The 17,061-nt window shown below is 52.1% G+C and overlaps 2 protein-coding genes across 7 annotated transcripts in view; one reads left to right on the top strand and one right to left on the bottom strand.

Moving 5' to 3' along the window:
- The window catches only part of LOC139759706 (uncharacterized), a 12,647-nt gene extending 10,624 nt beyond the window's left edge, over positions 1–2,023 (bottom strand). Inside the window, exons 1-2 of the mRNA XM_071682102.1 lie at positions 1,851–2,023; positions 1,535–1,758 (exon numbers count right to left, since the gene is read on the bottom strand). Coding sequence (XP_071538203.1) covers positions 1,535–1,758; positions 1,851–2,023 — 397 coding nt within the window. The remainder of the gene's footprint in view (positions 1–1,534; positions 1,759–1,850) is intronic.
- The window catches only part of pico (ras-associated and pleckstrin homology domains-containing protein pico), a 308,846-nt gene that overhangs the window by 142,477 nt on the left and 149,308 nt on the right, over positions 1–17,061 (top strand). The gene's annotated exons all lie outside the window — the stretch shown is intronic.

The raw sequence follows: 17,061 nt of genomic DNA, 5'->3' as shown, positions 1-17,061 counted from the left end.
GTGGTAGGTGGTGCCTCTGACTTAGCCTGGGACTGTGCAGCCTCTGTACGCCCACACAGCAGGAGGCATTCATTCACCCATCTCTTGTGAATCACTACGCTACGCTTGCCTCGCTCCATGGCTCCCCGCTGACCCTACTCCAATCTCTCTGTAGAGGCAACAAGGTCTCAGTGGATTGTGGTGGTGTGGGTAGCTGTGGCTGGGGTGGTGGTGGTGTGTAGCTGTGGTTAGGGTGGTGGTGGTGGTTTGCACCTGTATCTAGGAAGATGGTGGTGGTTTGGGTAGCTATGGCTGGGGTGATAGTGGTGGTGTGTATCCGTGGCTTAGGTGGTGGTGGCGCAGTATGCAGCTATGGGTGGGGTTCTGATGGTGTGGTATGATGGTGGGGATGTGCTGAGGTCGTTTGGTAGACGTGGAGGAGGATAGATATCAGGGAGGAAGAGGTCTGGTCCCTCTTATGATGCTGCTTTACATGTAAATGATGTCCTTACTGATGTGTGGAGGAGGCCAGTTGTGCACTGTGTTGTAGATACTGTCCTGTAGTACCTCCACCACCTCATACTGACTCCAGAGCTACACCCTTGCACCACCACCACCTCACACTGGCTCCAGAGCCACACCCTTGCACCACCACCACCTCACACTGGCTCCAGAGCTACACCCTTGCTTCACCACCACCTCACACTGGCTCCAGAGCTACACCCCTGCACCACCACCACCTCACACTGGCTCCCGAGCCACACCCCTGCACCACCACCACCTCACACGCTCCAGAGCCACACCCTTGCACCACCACCACCTCACACTGGCTCCCAAGCCACACCCTTACACCACCACCACCGCCGCTGGCTCCAGAGCCAATCCACAAACTCACTTATTCTCTTACATTAACAGTTGATTGTCATTATGTTATTAATTCACGTTTGGAAGTTCCATTTGGATGTTTGCTGCAGGTAAAAGGTTCTTTTTGTTCGTGAGGACGTGGTAGAGTGTGTGTGTGTGTGTGTGTGTTGTGATGATGGTTGTGGTAAAGGTGTCCGGTGCATGGTGGTGTGTCATGTGGTAGAAATGTTGTGTGGTGTTAAGGTGGTGTATGGTTTGGGGGAAGTTAATGGGGTTGTGGTGATAGTGTACTGCGGTGGAGGTGGTGGCGTGAAATGGTGCGGTGGCCGTGGTGTTGTGTGGTGAGGTGGTGGTGCGCAAGCGGTGTTGTATGGTGGCGTAGTGGTGCGGAAGCGGCGTTGTGTGGTGGTGCGGTGGCCGTGGTGTGTGTGATAGGGTGGTTGAGGTGGTGGGGGAGGAAGACGGGCGTAAACCTGACCATCCTGGGCGGTGCTGAGGACTCAGCATACGGTACAACCGACACTTGTTGAGGTACTGCTGTCATATGATACGGTACGGCTGCCACGAGACATGGTAACGGATGTCATATGATACGGTACATACTACACGTGATATAGTGCAGCAGCAGATGCGTCACTGGGGGAGGTGTTTGTTAATCTGTTGGTGTGGCCTCAGAGATGGTGTGGCATACCGTGAGGTTGTGGTGTGGCCATCATTGCTACTGGTGTGGCAATCATGCGGGGCCATACTCCTACTGGTGTGGCAGCATGTGGTGTGGTAATCATACGGGCCACATTCCTACTGGTGTGGCAGCTGATGGTGTGGCTATCATACGGTTTGATGGTTTGGTCTTTGGCCTGACTCTTAAAGACTGCGTCACACACCAGCTTAATCATTGCCAAGGACCGTACACTCCTGCCCAAGGAGTTATCATACCGCCGTGCTCGAGGGTCATACCGACGCGTCGTGCTGAGGATCGTACCGACGCGTCGTACTAAGGGTCGTACCAACGCGTCATACTGAGGGTCGCACCGACACGTCGTTGTAAGGGTCGTACCAACGCGTCGTGCTGAGGGTCGCACCGACGCGTCGTAGTAAGGGTTGTACCAACGCGTCGTGCTGAGGGTCGCACCGACGCGTCGTAGTAAGGGTTGTACCAACGCGTCGTTCTAAGAGTCATACCGAAGCGTCGTACTGAGGGTTATACCGATGCGTCGTCCAGAGGGTCATGCCGACGCGTCGTACTAATGGTCGTACCAACGCCTCGTGCTGAGGATCATACCGACGCGTCGGGCTGAGGGTCGTGCCGACGCTTCCTGCGCAAGAGGGTTATACCGACGCGTCGTGCGTAAGAGGGTTTTATCGACGCGTCGTGCTGAGGGTCATACCGACGCGTCGCACTGAGGGTCATACCGACGCATCGTGCTGAGGGTCATACCGACGCGTCGCACTGAGGATCATACCGACGCGTCGTGCGCAAGAGGGTCACGGAAAAACCTTCGCGTCAAGACGATAAACAGACGCAGTACGGTCTCCCGTACGTCGAGTCCTGGTGCTTGCGAGTCCGCTCCTGTAATCCTGCGATCGACGGAGGATCACTTGACAGGCATCTTCAGCAGGAAGGCAGCATCCCTGCAGGACCCAGACAGCAGCAGCAGCATCCTGCGTCCTCTCATCGATTCGCGTGTTGGTGTTCCCTGGCGGGAGGGCCAACGTCTTTTCATGGCACCACCTCCATGGCCGCTGCTAGAGGCGATGCCAACCCCTCTCCGTGCTCACGACATCCGCACATCTCTCATTGTAATGTATGATTATAGAATTATACAACCTTAGGACTCCCTTTAATGGGGCTCTCGCCGCTTCGAGCCTGTGCTCTCCAATACGGAGCAGGGAAATGATAGACTCCTTTAAGAAAGAAGTGTTCCTCGACGAGACTGTATTCCTTTTCGTCCACTGGCGATGATACGTGCTGTAACCCCCACTTGAGCGGTGGATGTTAACACGTCTTGCCTCACTCGCACTCACGTGCTAGCACGCCCTGGTGGTTATCGTTGCTGACCATGATTCACGTTCGAGCCCGCTCGAATCTTTGGTGCGCCCGTCGGCCCACAGCCAACACAGGTGTTCGTCCTTCCCTTGGGGCTTGTCGAGAAATGCTTACCTGGCTTAGGCTTGGGTGTGTGTATGTGTATGCCTCTTGACATATACAAGGTCAAGAGGCGTGGCAACACGAGTGTAAAACTCCCTCCCGAACACACACACTTCTCTCTGTTTATAACTACCCGAGGACCAGTTTCCACGAGAGAGTCCCGATGATTCCCAGGGCCTTTCTGAACGCTCCTGCAACCCAAGGCTGCGCTGCTTCCAGCAGCAGGGAAAAGGAGGCTCCTTTTGGAGTGATAAGTTCCTTGACGAGACTGTGCTCTAAAGAACTGTCGAAGTTGATTTTTCACTTGCGGTGTATCCTCGAGCAGGCGGAGTCCTGTAACACGATACACGCACATTATATATATATATATATATATATATATATATATATATATATATATATATATATATATATATATATATATACTTTATATGCGTTTACACACTGTAGAAGTTATTTATGCAAGTTCTATTACGTGGGAAACATGTTATCAGTGGGTGCTACTCAGACATCACCAGTTTTTCCAGTGGACGTCTTTTGTGTACAGTGGAGAGTGTGCCTTGTACGCCAGAGCTGGTGGGTCGAGAGATTGGTGGTGGTTGTCAGTGAGAATATTTAATGCGGGGCTGAAGGTTGTGTGTTCAGTACTGGGTTAATGTTGAGCACGATGCGTGGGCCGGGGTGGGAAGGGGGCAGGCATTGTGGGTAGGCTGCCTCTCGTGGCCAGTGGTGTGGTGAAGGCTGCAGACACACGGATGTGGCACTGGGCCGCGTGGGAGCCAGGCTCTCTCTCTCTCTTTCTCTCCCTCCCTCCCTCCGTCATCCCTGTTGAGGTAACTCCCTCTGCACTGGTATGTCTACACCTTTGGACTACTCCCGTCACCTCCATCACCTCACTTCTCTCCTTCCCTCCGCACCATCATCCACACATCCTACCTCTCCGCGTACCTCACACTAGGATAATGCGTTATCCATTACTCTACCCTCGATACCAGCATCCACACCCACTCCACCCACGGGACGAGCCTCCACCCTGCGCCCGTACTCCACCCTCGGGGCCAGCCTCCTGCCCATCATTGGACCTTATCAGCGGTTAGTGGTATGTGATGTGCTGGTGACATGGTGGTGGGGCTTGTGGTGGCTGCTGTGGCAGACCAGTAGGACGGGTGCTGTTGTTGGCACTGGTGGAGTGGTGCGTCCACATCCGTGAGGCAGGCCACCCGCCTCGGCATACCAATCCTCCTCCTCCTCCTCCTCCTCCTCCTCCTCCTCCTTCGGCTGTATCACCCACTGCTACGGGTCCTGCTGCTTCAGTCAGCCGCACCACTAAGCCGGCCATCACAAGGGCTCCTGCTGGGTTATCGTGTTGATCTGTGACAGTAGCTACGGTCGCCAGGTTCCAGATCCTGGACAACTGCCCCAGGATGTGATCACAGTGCTCAGGGTTTTTTTTTAGAGTGTTTTTCAGTACGTTTCACACGTCGCTCACGATCGCTCGTCTTTCGTTTCAGATTAAATATAGAAAATCACAAGTGACTTACGTGCTTCGGGTGTTCATGTGAATTCCCCGGGTGGAATGATGATGTTAAGTGAGAGTTATGGAGAGGTCAGGGACACGGGGACATGACGCATCCCAGGGGGGCGTCAGTTGACGTTGGCCAACTGCTTGCTTGATGAACACGCTGACCTCATCCATACCCGCTACACCACAGAAAGAAACACTTCCTACCCTGGGAGAACGAATCGTCCCTCAAACGGATGACTGGAAAAAGAAAAAGACGGTGTTTGAGAAGCCATCTTCCTCAACCTGGAAACGCTCTTAGTCATGTGAACATAACCGGAAGAAAAGGCAACTTTAAGTGTGGATTGTGAGAATCAGAACCGCACCAGTTCTCAGCTAATCTCTTGTGACACTTCGACGTGGAAAACACTACCAGTTTCACTTGACATTTTGGGAGTTACTGCCGTGCGATATGACCACAATACTTGGACTTGAGTAAGTCAGTGTGTGTGTGTGTGTGTGTTGGAGGATGAGTGAGTGAGTAGTGTGGCCACTGTGGTACGAGGACTTCGTCAGGAGCCATGGACGGCTCGCCCTACTTCGTGATCGAGAGGAGCTCCTCGGCTGCCTCCAACATCTTCCTCGACTCCGACTACGACCCCGTCGAGGGCTCGGACGACGGCTCCGAGGACGACCTGCTGGATGAGGAAGAAGAGGACGAGGTGAGTGTTGTTGGTCTGTCACCCGCGTCAGGGAGTTAGTGTGCATGACCTCATGGGTGAGTCACATGCCACCACACATTCTTCTCATGGTGGAATATGAATTCATGTCTTTCCTTTTCAGAGTCGTAAAAATCTCGTGTTTTTGTGATTGAACGTTGTCATTTGTTTCTGATGTTAGAGATTAATCCAGTAGAATCTCTAATATTAGAGATCAACGTAAATATCTCAAATGTCAGGGATTAAACATTGGTAAATTACTCAAATGTTAGAGATTAAAACATTGTTAAATATCTCTAATGTGAGAGATTAAACATTATATCAGTCACCAGTGTATCTCGCTGATGCTGGAGGTGCTTCAGGACGTAGCACAGTTAACAATGATGATAATGATAAGGATCGGTTAATGATGTTACCTTACCTTACCGCTTGGCCTTATGTGGTGTGTGGCTATCAATTTTATGTATTGCTGTTGGAGTGACAGGAGAAACGGTGTGGCAGGAATTAAGTGTATTAGTCATAAATAAACACAGCTTCTATATCACGATACTCCCAAGTGTCCAGGTGAAGGAGGAGGCGTCCTCAGCAGAAATCAGCCAGGTTATAGTTATAGACAATACGAGAGTTAGCAGTTCACTGATATATTATAGGAGCCACTGTGTGTGTGTGTGTGTGTGTGTGTGTGTGTGTGTGTGTGTGTGTGTGTGTGTGTGTGTCTTCAGAACACTGACTACTTACGTTCGTGTTCAGCTGGTGTCAAGGTACGCTCGCGAGGCCTCTCCTCTCACTTGAGTCATACCGTAGCAAGCCACACGCTTGATCCACCTAGCACACGAACCAACACAGTCACGCCCCTGCTATCCTCACACAGCCGTGCTGCTGCCTCACTCGAGCAGCCGTGCCTCACTCTGCTGCCCGCACACCCACCCTTCCTCCCTCCCTCCCTCGCCACATAACTTCCACTCTGTTCATATGCAAATGTTACGCATCAGGGTAAACGCCACTGTGTCTGGAATTATAATGCGTATAAAAAAAAACAGATGTTTCCACTTTATACTGTGTCTCTAAGTCTCTAACACACACACACACACACACACACACACACACACACACAGTATGAATTATGTACATGTATATATATATATATGTATATGTCTGTGTGTATATATATGTATATGTTGAGATGTATAGGTATATATATTTTGTGTGTGTGGACGTGTATGTATATACATGTGTATGTGGGTGGGTTGGGCCATTCTTTCGTCTGTTTCCTTGCGCTACCTCGCTAACGCGGGAGACTGTTGCTCTAACCCCCTAACATCGCATATACACAAGACGTTCAGATCAGAGACATAATCATCAATGTAATGTTGATATATTGGGGATACTGTCTCTCAGGGTTACGTTGGAGACGCGGTTAGGCATGCCAGTCGAGGTGGGAGGGACCCCATTCCCCAAGTATTGTACGGGTCTGACTACTGACGACCATTATGAGGGGCCGCACTCATTATAGTACTACTTCTTACTGAAGTTTCTAATGGAACTAACTACTGCATAATTAGGGAGAATGAGACCTCATTTAGCTATCATCAGGCGTCAGGCCCGAGAGCGCCCCGGGTTTTTCAAGGCAACCCAACCCCGCCCAAGTTTTTACGGGGTGCAGTGGGTGCTTTTTTTTCCCCTTGCCGTATATTTTAGTATATTTAAGGGGGATAGTGAGGGATGGAGTGGAGTGAAGCGTAATGTACGTACTGTAGCGTGGATAGCAAGGGTTGCCTAGTTGGGGATGAAGGGAAAAGGTATACTGTCTGTACGATCCAGTTTTAATCACAGATGTTGGGTGGACTGGTGGATGACGGAGGTCAGCGTTGGTCCGTAGTTTTGAGGCAGACGTCCTGCTCGTGTTGCCCAGAGTGTTGAGAGCAGAGAGGGCCTCAGCGTCCAGGTGTTACAGAGTCTATTAATCTCTCGTAAGAGTGAGGGGACGAGTATGTCATACCAAGACTATTATTGGCAGGCAACGAAGGCTCCCCACAAACTTTTTTTTGGCATTTTTGGATAGAAAAAAATTATACCGTACAACGCGACGGTTTGAAAATGTCAACCTGTTGTGTGGGGTCAGTGTGTGGCGTACGGACTTGCGAGAGTGTGGCGAGACAGATGGTCACATGATGAACGATTACGTTCAAGTCCTTTATTGGAATATCCAGAAAGAGACCAGGAGAACTGTCGCTACGGCACTCCCCTCAGACCATCGTGTTGAGTAACTGGTACCCAGCAGCTTTAGAGGGACGGGTATGTGTGTGTGTGTGTGTGTGTCTTGCAAGACGTGAGAGACGGGGGGTGTGTGTGTATGTCCTGCAAGACGTGAGAGACGGGAGGTGTGTGTATGTCCTGCAAGACGTGAGAGACGGGAGGTGTGTGTGTATGTCCTGCAAGACGTGAGAGACGGGAGGTGTGTGTGTATGTCCTGCAAGACTTGAGAGAAGGGGGGTGTGTGTGTATATCCTGCAAGACGTGAGAGACGGGGATGTGTGTGTGTATGTCCTGCAAGACGTGAGAGACGGGGATGTGTGTGTGTGTGTGTGTGTGTGTGTGTGTGTGTGTGTGTCTTGCAAGACGTGAGAGATAGAGATGTGTGTGCATGTCCTACAACACCTAGAGACGGGGTGTATGTGTGTATGTTCTGCAAGACGTGAGAGACGGGGTGTGTGTGTGTATGTCCTGCAAGACGTGAGAGACGGGTGTGTGTGTGTGTGTGTGTGTGTGTGTGTGTGTGTGTGTGTGTATCCTGCAAGACGTGAGAGGGCAGCGTCGAACATCAACTCGACAAAGAGATGCTCGAATTCAGCGAGACTTTGATACCGAGTGAAGATGGGGTCGTCTATCGTGTGTATGACTCCGATCCATGCTGGGGTCTCGGATGACGGTGTTTGTCCTGCGTGTCGTGTAGGTTGGAGGAGGAGGAGGAGGAGGAGGGAGGGAGAGGCGGTGTATTACAGCTCCGGGTGTATTACAGGCCACCATAATGACGAGGCAAGTTGTTTGTGTTGTGGCCTGGCCCTAGTCATGGCGCCAGTGTTACTACGAGGAAGCAGGGGCCTCTGTACTCCGGTCCCTGGAGACTCCCCACAATACGTCCTTTTAGCTGGATGGCCTTAGGGGTCATCCAGATGGGATTTATCTGCTGGACCATCGATCTTATGGATCATCACCGTCAAAAGCAGCGGTGCTATCACGTCGGTGAATCCAAGGTTTTCGTGTGACAGATGTCGCCCGGATTTCGAGCCTTGGTTATCTCGTCATGGCTGGCTACAAGTAAAGCCGTGAAGACAAGGCGGAGCAGCTGTGGCTTAGTCACGTTCTCCAGTCAGGAAAGATGAGCGTCGCCCCTCACCTCACAATGCACTTGGTGTATGTTTGATGGCAACGTATTTTCCTACGGTGTCCTTCCACACAATTGTCACGCGTGGGCTGGAGGAAGGTGGTGGTGCTGGTGGCGTTCCTCCGACGGCGTTGGCGCACGACTGTAAAAGGTAGCTACAGGGGGACTGCCCGGGTATGGCGACGGTGTCTCCAACCCCATGAGGCCTGAAGGTTTTACTATGACACCGGGAGCTGGGTAGAGTACCCAGTCTCGGCTGGCCAAGTGCTCCCGGTGCCTCCATACACATCTTAAAACGTTCGTGGGTATATGTATCTAGGGGGTAGTACATCAGCTCCAGTTGATGCTTCGTATTATAAAGAATTTATTAAAGGGGGGGATCATGTGGGATGGTGAGGGTGTGGGAGTTGTGGGCATGCTGCTAGACACATCAGGAGCAGAGTGTCCCTCGCATCATGCTCGGCTTTGACAACATATCTCCCGGAGGGAGAGCGCTGACGATCCATGGTTTAAGACCTCCTCACTCTTCGCTGATGTTGTCTCTCCCTTCCCAGTGGTGTTCACCCCTTCTTCATCCTTCGCTTGGAGCCATGATGGCAGAGAGATAACCTCCCGTACGTTTGCACAGTGGAATGATATCAGTACAGTTATGTGTTCGCTGGACTGTAAGGTGGCCATGTAATGTCTTGAGTGGACCAGGGGTGTTGACAGCAGCTGGGGACGAGAGTTAGCGAACAAGACGCGGGCGCAGAGCTTCCTGCCAGCACTGTCATGTCCACGCAGGGAGGAAGGGGTCACCTCGTACACTACTGATGAGAAAAAAATGAGCCTGGCTGTTCACTTGTTAGGAGTCTTGCTCCGTCGCCGACAGCAGAACCCTGCGACACTGTTTTAAAAGTAACAAGGCTTTCCCCTCGTGATGGGGCAAGCAGTTTGGAGGATGTGGGCGGGTAACGCTGTCATACCTGAATACGCGAGCCACACCGCAGCGATGGACGTGGACGTTCCATGTTATTAGTGGGCAACACGTTTACGACGGGTCGGGGGTGTCCCTGGGCCAGGGCGTTGTCTAGCCAGACACACACACACACACACACACACACACACACACACACACACACACACACACACACACAGAGCAGGAGTGACGTGTGATTGATAACTCAACGTTTTACAGATCAGTTCGATGTAGGGACACTGGTCTGTATTTGGCCTGCGTGACGGATGTGGATTTCTCCACTCTCACGTCGCTTGATAATTTAGAGAAAGAAATATTGACGTATTAGACGTATATAGTCGGCCGTAATGGGTATTTGGTGAGCGTGTCGGGGATGGGGTGGAGTGGCCAGGTGTGGCTAATTGGCGGTGTGGCGGGAACACTCCCCTGCTCCAACACCTGTGGCTGCCACCACACCACCACCTCCCTCGTCTCCCCATATATCTCTTACTCCCCATCTCTCACCTTCATCATATCCTCTGTCCTCACCTCCAACCCCAACCCTCTATCCTCACCTCCAACCCTAACCCTCAGTCCTCACCTCCAACCTCAACCCTGTATCCTCACCCCCAACCCCAAACCTCTGTCCTCTCCTCCAGCCCCCAACTCTCTATCCTCACCTCCAACCCCAACCCTCTATCCTCACCCCCCAACCCCAGCCCTCTCCCCCATACCTCTTTCCCTCTCCCTCACTCCCTCCCCCTTCTCCCGTTAATGGCTTGCTAGGGGACCAATTAGAAAACATGATTGACGTGTATGGTGATACTGGCAACATTGTTTCCCCTGCCACCCTATGTTCTACACAGTGGGGTGCTCACCCTGGTACTCAGGGTGTTGCCCTGCCACCAGCGGTGCTCACCCTGGCATTCTGGGTGTTTCCCTGCTACAGGTGATGCTTACCCTGGCATTCTCTTTCCTGCCACCAGTGTGGCTTACGCAAGCACTCAGGCTGTTGCCCTGCCACCAGTGGTGCTCACCCTGGCACTCTGGGTATTTCCCTGTTACAGGTGGTGCTCACCCTGGCACTCAGGGTGTTTCTCTGCCACCTCGGGTGCTCACCCTGACACTCAGGGTGTTGCCCTGTCACCTACGGTGCTCACCCTGACACTCAGGGTGTTGCCCTGCCACCTGGGGTGCTCAAGCTGGCATTCTGGGTATTTCCCTGTTCCAGGTGGTGCTCACCCTGGCACTCAGGGTGTTGCCCTGCCACCTGCGGTGTTCACCCTGGCCTGTTGTGTGTTTCTCCAGCAAGACATGTATGGTGTGAGGTCGACTGTGTTACACAGCGAGTGTTCTGCTCCCCACATTATACCCCCGAGTGACTGACGTAGCCCCTCAGTATTCTTAGAACCCTGGCTATTGAGATGGTACTTTCCTTCACCGTCCATGCAGTGGAAACATACGCTGAGCACTGTGATGCCTCATTATATCATCACCTGAGAACGTGTCTGTGATCGGAAGGGGAAAGTGCATTGGTTGAAACGAGCGCACGCTTTCATGGAATACATAATACCCTCCATCAGAGAGGATTCGAACCCGCTGCCATTTGCTTTGAAGCTGGGCCTAGTGGTTGGCGTACCCAGTTCGCAAACAAATGATAGGCTGTTCGAATCCTTGCTGTTTGAGGGCTGCGTCTCTTCCTTGTATATCAAATGACTCATATTTCTTTCTTGTATCTCCCCTGATGATGTGATTATTACACGAAAGTGCACTCGGGAACTAACAGTGTTTCATTTCCCCGTGGATTAGGAATATATATATATATATATATATATATATATATATATATATATATATATATATATATATATATATATATATATATATATATATAATACTAAGGCGCAGGAGCATTGAGGAGGATTGGGCATGAGATGTGCTCGTGGTTAATGAGGCACAGAGATCAGGCTGAAGGCGTATCACACACCTCCAAGTGTTCCCGTATGTGTGGCTAAACTGACGTCACAGCCAAGAAACACCGTCTAGAAATAACTTTTGTGGTGGTGGTGGTGGTGGTGGTGGTGGTGGTAGCGTTGTGCACCAGATGGTTGTCTGTACAAGATTTCATAATATATCTGTAATTTAAGGTAAGCTTGGGGGCATAGATATACCATGGTGTATCGGGCGGGGGGTTTCAGTTACAGATCTTCCCTCTACCCGATACCCGATACTGGAGGTTACAGCAGCCATCACAGGAGGTTACAGCAACCATTACTGTCGTCAAAGTTAGTCTTTGTTAAGAGAATAGTTCGTGGGGGGACTTCCTGTCCGCTGTAGCCTTGCCCTCTTGGAGCACGACGGTACGACCCTTGAACACGGCGGTACGACCCTTGAGCACGGACGATTCGACCTTTAGGTATTATAACCTGGCCTGACTTGACTTGGAACTTGAGAGACAGGTCAGAGGCCCAGATGTCACACTCAGAGGGTCTTACCACGGCGCTCAAGTAAGGTAAATAAAGTGACACCACGAACTCCGACGCCTCACGATGGCTCGTGACATCTTGCGACAGACTAAAGTCATGTTCCGTGCCACCGTCTCCCCCTCTCTCTCGAGTTGAGACAGTTGCCTTCATCGCCATGCGAGGATAAACAGTGATACAGAAAAGTTATTATCTCGGGTCCGTTTGTCCACTGGGATGCGTGAGTTGTGCCGCGATGAGTGATGTGGGTGGGAGAGGCACTGTGGTACGTGTGGGAGGAGCAAGACTCTGGAACCACGGTGCTAGTGGTATGTGGTGAGGAGCAGGGTTCGGGAGGGACATTACTGCCAGTGGTATGTGTTGAGGAGCAAGACACGGAAGCCTCACTGCCAGTGGTATGTGTTGAGGAGCAAGACACGGGAGCCTCAATGCCAGTGGTATGTGTTGAGGAGCAAGACACGGGAGCCTCAATGCCAGTGGTATGTGTTGAGGAGCAAGACACGGGAGCCTCAATGCCAGTGGTATGTGTTGAGGAGCAAGACATGGGAGCCTCAATGCCAGTGGTATGTGTTGAAGAGCAAGACAAAGGAGCCACAATACCATGTCCCTTATAGAGCTACACTGAGGCTCACTGATCAGGTTTCTCAGTCGTGTGTATTAGTTTAATCCCTGACGCTGTGTATTATGCCCGGCGGGTCGTGTATCCCCAGTGGGTCGTATGATCCCGCTGGGTCATGTGTCCTCCGGTGGGTCGTGTGTCCCCCAGCGGGTCGTGTGTCCCCAGGCTTCTCCCTCAGTAAGCATCTCTGACAGGCATATAAGAAAATACTTGATATCTCTGAAGGCGATTTTTTTTCACTCTCGTCCTCTAAACCATGGGAAAGATGGTTGAGTGTGGGAGGTGGCACCATGGGAGAGATGGTTGTGTGTGGGCGGTGGCACCATGGGAGAGATGGTTGTGTGTGGGCGGTGGCACCATGGGAAAGATGGTTGAGTGTGGGATGTGGCACCATGGGAGAGATGGTTGTGTGTGGGCGGTGGCACCATGGGAGAGATGGTTGTGTGTGGGCGGTGGCACCATGAGAGAGATGGTTGTGTGTGGGCGGTGGCACCATGGGAGAGATGGTTGTGTGTGGGCGGTGGCGCCAGGGAGAGATGGTTGTGTGCATACGTTGGCACTGTGTGAAGTGGCAGGTAAAAGGATATGCAGGACCCTCCCTGTGCCTCCCACGGTGTACATCAGACCCGTGCCTAGGACGCCAGTGTTATCAGTACCATAGATTATCACTATAAAATCTTGTCTCACCACACTGTCTCAAGAAAATTCAGTCTGTGCTTTGTTCACTGCTGACGGCTTTATGTTAGGGAGGTTTGGGGTGTGGGGTGGCAGGTTCGGGAGGAGTGAGGTGTGGGGTGGCAGGTGACGTATCATGTAGCCAGACCGTGGCACTAGCTCGGCTCGTCCTCACCCTAGTGCCAGGTACCCTCTTCCCAACATCCCCTCCTCCACATTATCATAACCACGGTATTATTATTATTATTATTATTATTATTATTATTATTATTATTATTATTATTATTATTATTATTATCCCCATCTTTCCTGTTACTCATTACCCGTCTCTCTGTACGTGGCAGTTGGCCTTTTGAAATGGGTTTGTCTGTAATGCCCATCTCCATCACCAGTCCCTCTTCTCCAACACTACTCCCTTTCTTCCTCCTCCGCCAATATACCACTACCAACACTCCCTCCTCCTCCTCTCTCTCTCCACCACCAACACCACTCCCTCCACAACTACCACTACTCCATCCCCTCTCGACACCTCCCCCAGCATCACCACCGCTACTCCTCACTCTTTCTCCACCACTATTCCTTCCCCGTCGCTACCACCACCGGTACCGCCATCGCCTCCTCCTCCTCCTCCACCATCATCCCGGCTCAGTAATGCGGGTGCTGCACCGTGGCTCTCTCCCATGCTCATCTTTCAGACAGCACATGTGGTAGCAGTTACACCCTCTCATCTGCCGGGGGTCTAAATTTTCACTTAATGTGGTGTTGTACTGGGCTGAGGCTGTGGTTAATCTTTGTTGTTCATGTTGACGTCGGCGGTGCTGGTGGTGTGGTAATGATCTATGCCAATTGAGCAGTTACCATCATGTGTCTGTAACAAGCGTGGGGTGGTCGTGGCTGGCTGGCTGGCTGGCTGGTTGGAGAGAACTGGTAGTCAACCAGTATAGGGGTTTGGTTCCCAGGCAGATGGAGATGGTGACGTCTCCAGCCACTCCGCCAAGGTTGTCCCCGCGCCGTGTGGGAACACATGAGTGACTGACTCTGTTGGTTTATGTTTGGCCCAGTTTGTAGCAACAGGGGAACACGGATACCCAGGGTTCGAGACCTATATTTACAGTATTGAATAACGATTCCTAGGGGACGTGATGCACACGGCGGGTTCCCACGCTCCGCCATCCTTGTGTGGGTTGGGGTTGGGGGGGTTGAAGAGGGGGGGATGGGGACTTACACGTGCATATGTCGCATCCTCACCTCCCCTTCCATCCCCTTCCGCCTTTTCCCCTTGCCTCCACCTCTCTCCCCTTGTCGCTGGACCATCCACACTTCCCCCTACTTGTTATTGTCCCTAAATCCTGATTATACTCTTCCCGCCTCCCCCTCCTTTCCACTCCCCCTTGGTCCTCAGTATAAACCATCCCGTTACTACCCCAGGGCCTTCAACATACCTCTCAGTCACTCACCAGCCTCAGGTCCTCACCATACCTCTCACCTGTGGCAGTGGCAGAGCTTCCCCAGTCATGCTCGAACCTGGACTGTCCGATCCATCACCCATGCTCCTCCCCGCCCATACACGCACACAGTAGCCGAGATGACCCACGGTGTTGTATGCATCATGAGGGCTTCACGGTAACAAGTTGCGGTAAGCAACTGGTCATGATTTCATGGTGTCAAGGAACTTCCAGCTTCGACAGTTTCATCAGCCGGGACCGTGTGGTGACACGCCACGGACCGCGAGGGGCCGTCCACAAGGGAAGCTGGTGTCAGATGGTCTGATATTCATGGCATTATTATATCATGGTGGGCCGGCTGGCCTTCACGTTACCTCATTAATGGTAAGATTTCGGTGTATCATTACCTTGCAGGTGAGCAAGAAGGATTGAGTATAATTCTTGCAATTCCCTTCCTCACATACTCTCATTCACCTGGCCACACCCGCGGCCCAGGTGACCTCTGCTTCAGACAGAATGACGTACGTCGAGAGGACGATGTACTGGCTGACTTGATTGGGGGTGTACCTGCCTTATGGCGCTCCCTGGCCGTCCTCCAGTGACTAATTCCGTAAATTCGTCCGACGATCCTCTCGAGCGATGCGGTAAGTCAGTCCCGGAGGAGCCGTTCCTCCTGAGAGAGGACTGTGTGCCGTCGTCACCTTAGGATCTCTTTAGGTCGTGGTGGTCTCGTGTGTCACAGTATGACGGATGTCTTGAAGGTGACCGATATGTTGGGCGGGTGAGGGAGGACGTTGGTTGGTCAGCTCGCCCTGAGGACTTCTGTACAGGAGGGACCGCTGAAGGAGAGTTCCCACACACACACACACACACACACACACACACACATATCACTGTTTGGTGTCCCTTGCTGGGAGGCTCATAACTCAAGACCAACAGCTGGACGCAGTCAGACGAGCGGGTCATGTGGCAAGGCTGCAAGGCCGTGGGTGTCCCGGCATTAGCCACCTGGTTCCTGGAATGGCGATCCCATCGCCTCTCGTCCTCTGCCATGATTGCCAAGGATCCTTTCTCCATCACTCTGGTGCAGGATGGTGTTGGGAGTGCTCGACCATTGATCAGTTGGGAGCACAAATAGAATTTTCATTAAACCTGATTGATGAGTTTCGACCAGTGGATTCCCGTCACTCACGAGTGGCCGCCCGTGCTTTATCAAGCCGGTGCGAGGCACTGTCCTCCACTTGGCACCCAGTTCCATTAGAGGAAGTGTCAATGAACCACTCCTGACACCCGGCACTGTGCCACGTGACGCGGCACTCCACGCTCCGGTAGTTAGACAACTGCCTGTTACTGTTCTTCGTGATGTGAGGATGGAAGTTCAGGTCTAGAAGGAATAGCATGTCTTAGGGCTTGAGGAGGTGGGGTTCGTGGCTGGTCAGATTCTCAGGAAAGGTGAAGTTTAAGTTCTCATCATGGTGGTAGTGGTCGGTCATGTGACCCGTCCCAGCCTCAGTGTACACGCTCAACTCCCCACCTGTAGTGTACAGTCCTGGACACGAGCCGCCCTTGTCGAGCTTGTATTACATCCCTTACGGCTGAGTGCTGGGCTGAGGTGGTCGTGGTCAGCGGCAGCGTCCATACTGTGTGGCGGGCGGTCCTCTCCTCTCTCTCTCTCTCTCTCTCTCTCTCTCTCTCTCTCTCTCTCTACCACTCTTGTCATTGACGACACACGACCCAGGGAATAATTCTACCATAGTTAACCTCTTGAGCGTGATGATGCCCCCGCTTGGACACGATGGTCTGGCCTTTGACCCAATCCTTAACGTCAGGTCATCATACCTAAGGGTCGTACCGACGCACTCAAGGGTAGTACCGTTGCGCTCGAGGTGGTAAATGTGCATCCTAACCTGATGGCAGAGGACGCCATTGGATAACCGACGGAAACCACCCAGATTGTGCTCAGGCTGTCTTTACTGATTGGTCGATTGTACTGTAGATTATTTTTTCCACCCGAGAACAAAGGCACTGATCGTGGGTGCTGGTGTGCGGGTCGAGGGTGAACCAGACGGGGGAATATATCGCAAAAAAAAAAGAAAGAACTGCTTCATAAAGGAAAACGTGACAGAATAATCATCGCGTGTGCGAGAGCTCTCGAGTCTGGCTGTGGAAGGGAAGAAGTATGCACCGTATGGGCCAAACCCTTCTTATCGCCGACGATCATAACGTATCAGTTGGAGGTGCTGAGCCGTCGGGGGCTGCGTGACCTACCCAGAGCAGGAGGTGGAGGAGATGGCACGCAACCTGT

Source organism: Panulirus ornatus, chromosome 34, assembly GCF_036320965.1.
Source record: "Panulirus ornatus isolate Po-2019 chromosome 34, ASM3632096v1, whole genome shotgun sequence".
Lineage (NCBI taxonomy): Eukaryota > Metazoa > Arthropoda > Malacostraca > Decapoda > Palinuridae > Panulirus > Panulirus ornatus.
This window is presented reverse-complemented; position numbering and strand designations above follow the sequence as displayed.